Consider the following 9,713-nt stretch of genomic DNA (forward strand, 5'->3'; position numbering starts at 1 on the left):
TTTCCTGTGATGATTCTGCCTCAGAGCTGTCTGTCCTACGAAAGGGAGAAGGTTGCCCCGCCTCCTCCCCCTCAGCAGCAGCATGCCCCCTCAGCCCCCACCTCTGTGGTCCAGAAGGTTCGAGGTGGAGCAGCCAAGCGTCCCCTGGAGGTGGTGGTGTCCAGTGGCAGCGCCATCGGTAGTAGCACCCCCACCAACACGACGCCCGTGAAACGGAAACGAGGACGACCGAGAAAACCTCGCCCCGAGGACTCCCTGCCAGCCCCGCCCACTACTCTTCCTCCTCCACCCCTACCACCTGCGCCACCCCCTCCTCCTTCCATCATCAGCTCTGTGACGGGTGGCGTCATCCAGAAAGCCTCCTCGTCGTCGGCCTCCTCACAGCCCGTGCTGGAGCTGGTGATCCAGGAACCGCCCGGCATGGTTCTGGGTGCAGTGGAGCACCGTGGCGTGGTGGTGCAGTGCCCTCCAGAGGTGGACCGCCACAGTAAGCCGCTGCTGTTGCTCCAGAGCCCGGGAAACCAGAGCTGGGAGCTGGCGGCGTCAGGGCGCACCCAGATGGTGGAAGTCATCCAGAAAGCTCCAAGACCGAGCAACAACAACAGCGCCACCACGCCGCCCACCGCACACCTGCCAGCGCCTCCCCTCCCACTGCCCACGCTGCACGAGGAGCAAGGCGAGGTGGAGATCACGCTGACGCCGGTGCAGCCGCACGTCAGCCTGCCGCCACCACCTCCTCCTTCCACCTCCTCTGCTGGCTCCGCCTCTCCCGCCACAGTGATGAAGAATGTGAAAGAGGAAGCAGAGAGCAGCACATCCTCACAGAGGGAGGGGCACTAACCCTGTTACCTCACTCGCTACAAAGCCTCGCCCGTCTGACGTCTTCTTCCTCATTGGTGGAGATCCCAGATTGGCTGCGTCAGACAGCCAGTCAGGGGCATACATGAAACCAGAACACTCACATCTCGCGGCCACACTTCCTCCGAACATTTGTTGGTCTGCTGCTTCGCTTCACCTTAAAACGTGCAGAGGAGGAGGCGGGGTTTGGTACTTACGGGTCAGAGCCTTGTAAAGGTTCTGTGTGTTAAACCTGAGAAACCACCTCTGTAATGAGCTCAGCCTCTGCTCCCCTGTAGGCCGTCGCCTCCAGGAGGTGCCGTTTGGGGAGCAGAGGCTCCGCCCCCTGTTCTGAACAGCCTTGTGTTTTTATCGTGTTGGTTTGTGATTTTTTTAAATGTGCCCCCCAAAAAGAAGCCGTTTGATCTAAACGTTTGAACGCGACTTTCTTTATTAGTTCAGCTTCTTTGATTGCATTTAAATGATTAATAGTCAGTCACAGACTCTAAAGTGCTCGTGTCTGTTTCCGTCAGGGCCAGATGACCTCACAGCAGACCTGCTTCCATGTGTTCTTTGACAAGTAGCACCACATTTGTTTAACTAGAAAGTACTTTGTGTGAACTGTGCTGGAAACCTTCACCACCCGGCGACGATTTACTGAAAGTGATTTTTTACTTCAGCAGGTTATTTATGGTGAAAAATTGCCCCTCCTCCGGCAGCCACGTTGTTGTTTTCATGTTAATGACGTGGATGTAGACCCCCCCGCTAGAGAGCACAGCAGCGACACGATATCTGGCCCTTACGGATCGAACGGCTGGTTTGAAGCTTGAGCTCAGGCACAAGGAGCAAAGCACAAGTCGCCCTCCACCAACGCTCGCATGCAGTACGAAGAATTTACCCACTCAGAGCCCGTTAGACGCCATGCACCCTTTGCACTAACCAGCTCCCTGCGAGCGCCACCACAGCTCTGTCCCGATCAGCAGTGTGACACGACCACGTCGAGATGCTGATGTTAATAAAAATAAAATAATAAATAACCCAAAACAAAGGTTTCGGCCACAGGAAGTGCCCTAAACTTGTAACAGGAAGTGGTTCCTGCTCTTCTTCTGTGGTTCCTTCGGGAGGACTCTGGAAGTGTCACATTGCTGAGCGATTGTTCTTCACTTCTGTCAGACAGCTTCTCGCTCCCCGCGGGCGTCGTCTTCATCATTGGTGCTACAAACTGCAAGGCGCGGCACTGCCGCCGTCCTCGCCATCTTCATCCTGTGATCTCAGACTTGTAAAAACCCTGTTTGTCAGTACTCGCGTCTGGAGGTGTGAATGTGGCGTGTTCAAGTGTGTGTCCTCACTTCCCTCTGTCCTCTGACAATGAGAGCTGCGGGTCAGTTAACGGGACGTCGAAAATCATGACTGTTAATTCACACGTGTTGCATGATGGGAAGGTGCACACGGCAGCACTGCACTAAGCGCCAGCATGTAAATATGACTGCATGGTGTAAACTCAGCCGACTGGCACGTCTCGGCGTCCTGTTAACTGCCGCGCCTCGGCCCTGACTGACTCCAGCGTTGCACTGTGTAAAGAGTCCGTGTGTGTTACCAGTTTGTTGTTATATGCATTGAGAGACTACGTCACAGGTATTTATGAGTTATGTTTTGCTTTGTGGTTGCACCTGACGAGAGGCCGGCCGCACTATGGCCGTTTCAGTTTTAAGTGTTGAACAGTATGAATAAAGAGGAAAACACGAGTGTTTTATGAGAGCTGAAGTAATCGCACAGAGTAGTTACATTTCACGGTTTGTAGAAGTAAAGACGTCTCTCTAAAGGCCTCAGTTTACTTCAGACAAAGTTTGTACGGTAAACTGCGTCTGACGGCAGCCGCAGGCGAGTCACCTGACCTGGACTGTGGTTACAGCAGTCCACCCGCTTCCAATCGCATCACGTTTGTCAGAGAGCTGTAGGACTGATGCTGAGTTACTCCGGGAGCGTCTGACTCTGGAGGGTTTTCTGACGAAACGTCGGACCTCTTGGGACCTGTTTGTGCTGATCTGGGACCTCAATGGGAATTTTATCCAGGACTGAGAAGGCTTGCTGGTCCTGAACTGGTCCCTGTTGCTTTAAGGCTTCCTTTGAGGTGGACTGAGGCCTAGATGCTTCCAGAAAGAAAAACAAAAAACCCTCGGTGGGCAAAGTTGCTGCTGAGTTGACCGACGAGTCGCTCTGCTGCCAGGCACCGTTGACTCTGTCCTCATCACTTTATTGCAGACCTGATGTTAAAGTCAAATGTTGCTTTTGGAAATCAAAAAGTTCTGACTGAAACCCAAAGAGATTGTTCCCTGTGCAGGAGCTACTGGGCAAACTGGGAAACCTGACAAAGATGCAAAAAGAGCTGAAGTTGGGACTAACAGCGCAAGTAACTGAGCAGAGCTGACATGTGGTTCAGAACGCGAGTCTAAGAGTCGGTTTCCAAAGGCGTTCAGATAAACGGTCGTGATTGTGAGAGAGCCAATCAGGGGGAGAGAAAGTCGAGGGGTAAAGAGGTGGACCTGAGCTGCTTCACACCTGCTCTACCAAGCGAGCAGGTGTGAAGCAGCATGACGAAGCCTGAGACACAAACCCCAGAAACTGTGGTTCATCTGAATAAGTGAACCTGCTTCATCTTTGATGATCCCTGAAGGGCAGAAGGACTCCAGGATAACCCAGTTAAAAGCAGCTCTGGCCCAGTCTGGCCCTGCACTGGGAGCCTGGGTTTGCAGCTGTCTGTGGGAGGTGTTCACTGTGGAGCCGCAGTGCTCGAACAAACTAAACCAGAAACGGGTCAGATAATCAAAGATTAAACGATCGGGATCCGGGTAGCAGGGCGTCAACTCCAAGGGGCCAGACTGACGACACGGCGCCTTCTGATGTCACTTCCTGTCTTGTTTATATGTGCTGTACATGTGTAGAGCGGCTCCCCTGCGAGCCCTCTGAGATGTGAACAGCTGATTGTTACTGACCCTCACCGGGTCAGAGACCTTCACTGACGAAACGTGACGAGATGACGAGGCACTGTTGGGAGCGAGCCCTGGCGGTCCTGTGGGGGCCGGGTTTTTGTCTGTAGCTGTGACCAGCGGCGTTGACGTTTCCTGTTGTTTTCCTTCTGCCTCGTGCTTTGTCGGTTGTTGAGCTTGTTGATGTGCAGATTTTCTTCTTCCTGGTGTTGCCATGAGAAACGCCATCGGTTTTCTGCATGTGTTCCCGTGGCTGCTGGTCTCTCTTTTGGATGTTTGTTTCTCCGTAACTCCGCCCTCTCTCCTTTCTGTTGCTTTTTTGTTTTGCACTTTACTTCGGGAGCGGTGGAGGATGAACCTCCCGTTCAGCAGTGTGACGCAGCTTCGCTTGTGTTTGTTTGTTGTGAAGAGAAAGTGAAGCGTGATGAGGACAGAAGCCAGAACTTTAATGTGAATCTATTTTCCTACGTGACGCAATAAAGACGTGACGTTAACTTACTCTCTGGTCTCCGCCTTTCATTTCAGCGGGTGTTAAATCACTTCCTGATGACTAATCGGATCTTTGGAAAATGCCGTCAGCATTCCCGAGGGTCCCTCACTGCTCACGGGATCTGAGGGTCACAAGAGGACTTGGGGGTCACAAAAACTGAATCCTCTGGGACAAACCTTGATACGCTGAATGATCCTCTGAGTTTGATTTGTTTCTAGTTTGAGTCTGAAATCAGATTCTTTTTTGTTAAAATGTTATAATTTAGTTTAAAACAGACCTGAAGTATTTCAAATGGAGCAATGGGTTTAAAAGATGGTTTCTTTAAATGTCTTCTTTCTCTTCTCACTTATTTCATGTTCTTTGTAAAGCTGCTGATGGAGATCGAAAACAATCAGTGAAAACACAAAAGAAGAGCTTATTTTCTGCCTGTGTGACAATCGCAGACATAAGAATAAAAAGCTTTAATTGCCGTTGTTCACAGTGAAATTGTGGGTGGTCCACACCAACTGTGCAGGAATAGAATATAAATAGTAAAACAGTCGGGAGGGGCTCAGAGTTGAACTGCTGCTCCTCCACATCGAAAGGAGCCAGTTTAGGCGGTTCAGGCATCTGACAAGGATGCCTCCTGGGTGAGGTGTTCCAGGCATGTCCCACCGGGAGGAGGCCCCGGGGCAGACCCAGGACACGCTGGAGAGATTATATCTCTCAGCTGGCCTGGGAACGCCTTGGTGTTCCCCTGGACAAGCTGGAGGAGGTGGCTGGGGAGAGGGAGGTCTGGGCTTCTCTGCTTGGGCTGCTGCCCCCACGACCCGGCCCCGGATAATCGGAAGAAGATGCATGGATGGATGGTAAGACAGTCATTCTTCTGTCAACGAGGAGTGCGGATCGGCAGCACAAACAGTGTTTTCATCTGATCTAATTTATCTTTCTAAATAGTGGGTGTTTGTGGGTGTATGGAGCAGGGGACGTCGTCTGTCCTCGCCTTTCTGTGACAGTCACCGCACACAACTGTTGAAACATACAGACTTCAGTTGTTTCAATGAGAGCCAATCAAGAAGCTGACCTGTTAAAGTGGACATGAAACACTACAGGATAAACATGACAGTACAAAATACAAAAGTAATATAAATTTACACAAGAATGATAATATTTCTGAGGCAGTGAGAGGTTATTATTGCACATTGCTCAGTGGTTTGCCATCAGTCTGACTGTCAGGGGAAAGAAGTTATTGAAAAGATTGTTCTGTGAGGGTAGATGTGGGACACTGCCGGTCAAAAGTTTGGACACATCTTGTTTTTCCTGTTTTTATTACTTTCTGCACTGTAGATTCAAACTGAAGAAGTTAAATACATATGACACAAGGATACGTGGAATTATGTAACAAAGAAAAAGATGATAACTCCAGATATGTTGTATTTTAGACTCCTGTAAGTATCCACCCTTTGCCTTGATGACACACTGTAAACCCTCGGCCTTGTCTCAGTGAGCTTCATGATGTAGTCACCTGAGATGGTTTCACTTCACAGGTGTGCCTGTCAGGGTTTGTATGTGGAGTTTCTTGCAGCAGTCCGGTTGGTGCACAGCTGACAGCCCTATTTGACAACAGTTAGACTTCATGTTATGGCAAGAACCAATCAACTAAGAGAAACAACAGTCCATCATTACTTTAAGAACTGAAGGTCAGTCTGTAAAAATGCTAAAAATGGCTTGTATTTGTACAGCGCTTTACTAGTCCCTAAGGACCCCAAAGCGCTTTACACATCCAGTCATCCACCCATTCACACACTGGTGATGGCAGCTACATTGTAGCCACAGCCACCCTGGGGCGCACTGACAGACGCGAGGCCGGCAACCTTCCGATTACAAGGCGACCTCCCAACTCTTGAGCCACGATCGCCCCTTTGAATGTGTCCCAAAAGTGCAGTTGCACAAAACATCAAGCACTACGAAGAAACTGTCTCACATGAGGACGCCCCAGGAAAGGAAGACCAAGAGTCCCTCTGCTGCTGAGGATACGTTCATCTGAGTTACCAGCCTCAGAAATCACAAATTAACAGCAGCTCAGTTTAGAGCCCAGATTAACCCCACCCAGAGCTCCTTTATTTCTCGCTAGTACACGGGGTTCTGCCCGGCCTGAGAGCCGTCGCCAGTCCCCTTCAAGGCCTTCCCCAAACCGCAGCACTATCACACTTCCTCATCCATCCTTACCAAGGAAGTGGTCCCTGCTAGTGAAATACAATTTATTAATCAAAGGTGAGCGGCGATAACTGACTACATGTGTATACTGTGTCATGATTGGACAGACATGGATGTAAACCACACTGAGGTGAAGTAACCACAAGGCACTGATTCTAACGTAAAGGTACTCTGGATATTATCAAATGTGCAAAGATTGTTAAATGTTACATTTTTTGTTTGTCAGGTGTCCTGTTTGAAGGAAACACTGGACTGCATGTGTGCACATGAACACAAGGAAGGAGAAATCCTCAGACTTGAAAGATTGTTCGTTTATTGGCTGTTTAGTCATTTTATGACAAGATGGATGCTGTTGTTATATTTCAATATAGTTTCTGAGTTGAGGAGGATAAAAGAACATTTAACATTAAATGTACGGATGCTGTGCACTAAGCAAAGCTTCATTTACAAAGTTTTCTCCTACCAAATTTTGAGAAAATGGTTGTAATCGTATAGAAATGTAAGATTATAAAGAAGTACACAGTTACAGTGAAAAGAAGTGGCTGTAAATGGTCACATAAACAGAACTTTCAGTTTTTCTCTTAACGGAAAAATAAACAGTGAATAAACGGAACTTTCCGTGTCATAACTGAAGGAAATGTCCGTAAATAGTACAGAGTGGACTGAAACTCGACACAATGTTCCTTTTTCTGTCAGCGTCCGTTAAAAAAACAGAAAACGGAATTTTTTATGCAGTGCAAAAAACACTTGTTGTGACAGGAATGTTGTTTGTGGCTCAAGGTGAAGTGACATCGTTCACGAGGGACACACCTGACATATATCTCACATATTACAGGCCAACAGATTCTTTTAGCGGTTTAAATACGGACAGTCGCTTTTTGGCAGAACACCGGGGTCCCGAGCCACGCAGTGAACGATTGGAAAGCTGACATCACGTCCACAGGAAACAAGTCTCCACGTCCTTCACTTACACGGGGGCTTCACTTTTCCTCACTGCTAAATGAAGTAATGTAGTCAGTCAGGTGATGTGAGAAGGCTGTTTTCCCTGCAGACGTGCTGATGGTCGTGTCTGTGCTGGGCTGTGAACTGTCTGGATGTCTTTGGGAGCGCGTCATTAAAAAGCGCATCCGCTGATTGCGCGCTCGGTAAATCAGTTCGTGTCGGTCCGGTGACCACCTGCTCCGTTACCGCTAACAGCTGAACTTTCCCGTTTGAGTGCAGCTCGCTGAACCACAGTGACATCCGTTAATTCATCTCACGGAGGTGGATAAACCGATCAATGTGGTCTCATATTAATACATAGTTAATGCTATAATATTAATATTATAATGATTATAATTCACTGATGGACTCTCATAATCAAGCAGCTGCGACAGATGTTTAGGGTCTGCAGATGTTCCATCACGTTCACCCGCAGACCCACTTTCTGCTCCGTGCTGTTCCGCTGCCAGCCTGCTGGGGGCGCTCTGAGCGCGCATTCAGTGCGTGTGTTTACAATCTAAGTACCTGAGGCTTTTACTATGAAAGGGCTTTTGTGTGGGAGGACAGGAAGGAAATAGTTTTGGACCAACCGGAAACAGAACCAAAACAGAACACCTACTTGCAGAAATGACGCAGGTCTAACTTCAAAATAAAAGCTTCATGAGCCTGACCCCACCTAAGGGGCAGGAGCTGCTTATTGTCACGTATAGCTGCTGTCTTTACAGATCCTGATAAGTATCACCGCTATGAAGGCTCAGAATAATCTCAGAGTCAAAAACGTGATTTATTACTATTTATCACAGAGCATAAAATGTGGTAAATAAACATGAGTACAGAGGAAAGTGGTGACAGGACGATAGCTGAATTTTAGCTTTTATGAAATCAGAAGTGAAACTTGTTTCAAAACTGTTTGACGTGAGAGAGAAAAATAAGCTCGAGGACAAACGAATGTTGAAAGAAATGAGTCAGAAACGCAGCTAAATGCAAGCTCGCACATTTAATAACCACTTTAAAATAAGTAACATTTGATTTATATAGCACCTTTCTAGACAAAAGCTCACACACACACACAGATAACCAGGTATAAAATAAAAACAGGCAAAAAGTTAACAAAATGCAAATTTCAAAAATAAAATGAATAATTTTGAAGACAGATCAGTGACTACAAATGGGGTCAGAATTTATCATATAAAAATGTTCATTTTGTTTACATGACCTTTATATGATGAATTCTGACCCCATTTGTAGTCACTGATCTGTCTTCAAAATTATTCATTTTATTTTTGAAATCCTTTACTGCATAAATGATAAAAATTAAATAAGACAATATTACAAAGTTACAAAATATTAGAAGTAACTCCCATATATACAAATAGCTCACCTATAAATGTCCAGAATATTACAGATAAATACTCTAAGCTGTAAAACTTTGTTATTTTCTCTGTAAAGGACAAACTACAGGCTGTAACTGCTGCTCTGTGTGCTCTGCATTAGATGGAGGAGTCGTACACAAATATCCACAGGCAGGGATGAGTTCCTGTGTCGTTCAGTCAGTGGCGGTCCTAGCCTGTTTGGCGCCCCGGGCGAACACTCCCACTGGCACTGTATGTAGCGGAGATGACAATAAAGTTTACTTTGACTTCAGCAGCGAGCACGCGCACCAAGGGCTCGCGCGCTCACTTTATAGAATTTCGAAAAAACATCGGTGCAAATTATAAGTCTGTATCATGATGTCTGGTGTTTTCATGTTTGTTGTTTTGTTTTATTTTGTGAGTTGGTGATTAGATGCTGCTCCAGCCAGCCAGAGACTCCCCCGCGGCCCCGCCCTCTCCTCCCTGTGCTGCATGCGCACCTCGCAAACGGAGGGCGCGCTTACTCCCAGCAAAAGGGTGATAGAAAACCGACCGGTGCCTGTGCCATTCCCAATATGCGCTGGCTGATGTCGGGGCAGCATGAGTATGAGCAATTTTTTTTTTGCCGGTGCCCGTGATGCCGCCCCGGGCAACCGCCCGTATCAAAAACCGCTACTGCGTTCAGTGGTGCACTATGGGTAATCTCATTGGCCATGGAGTGTATGGGATCCAGCATCGTCCTTATCTTGGACAACATCCACCTTTCCGACAGCACCCTAAGGGAGTCCAGCTCCAACCCCACAGCATTACTGACCTTACAGATCAGTTTATTGAGTCTGCTGGCATCTGCGAGCCTCAGCCTGCTGTCCC

At 47.9% G+C, this 9,713-nt stretch overlaps 1 protein-coding gene across 1 annotated transcript in view; it reads left to right on the plus strand.

Moving 5' to 3' along the window:
• Positions 1 to 1,276, plus strand: part of rfx5 (regulatory factor X, 5) — a 6,158-nt gene extending 4,882 nt beyond the window's left edge. Inside the window, exon 11 of the mRNA XM_085346067.1 lies at positions 1 to 1,276. This exon is cut by the window's left edge and continues 222 nt beyond it. Coding sequence (XP_085202193.1) covers positions 1 to 840 — 840 coding nt within the window. The 3' untranslated portion in view covers positions 841 to 1,276.
• The last annotated feature ends 8,437 nt before the right edge of the window (positions 1,277 to 9,713 follow it).

The sequence above is a fragment of the Diplotaxodon limnothrissa genome, linkage group LG22 (genome assembly GCF_057381915.1).
Source record: "Diplotaxodon limnothrissa isolate DT_005_m linkage group LG22, D_limnothrissa_male_GT1.1, whole genome shotgun sequence".
NCBI classification, from domain to species: Eukaryota; Metazoa; Chordata; class Actinopteri; order Cichliformes; family Cichlidae; genus Diplotaxodon; species Diplotaxodon limnothrissa.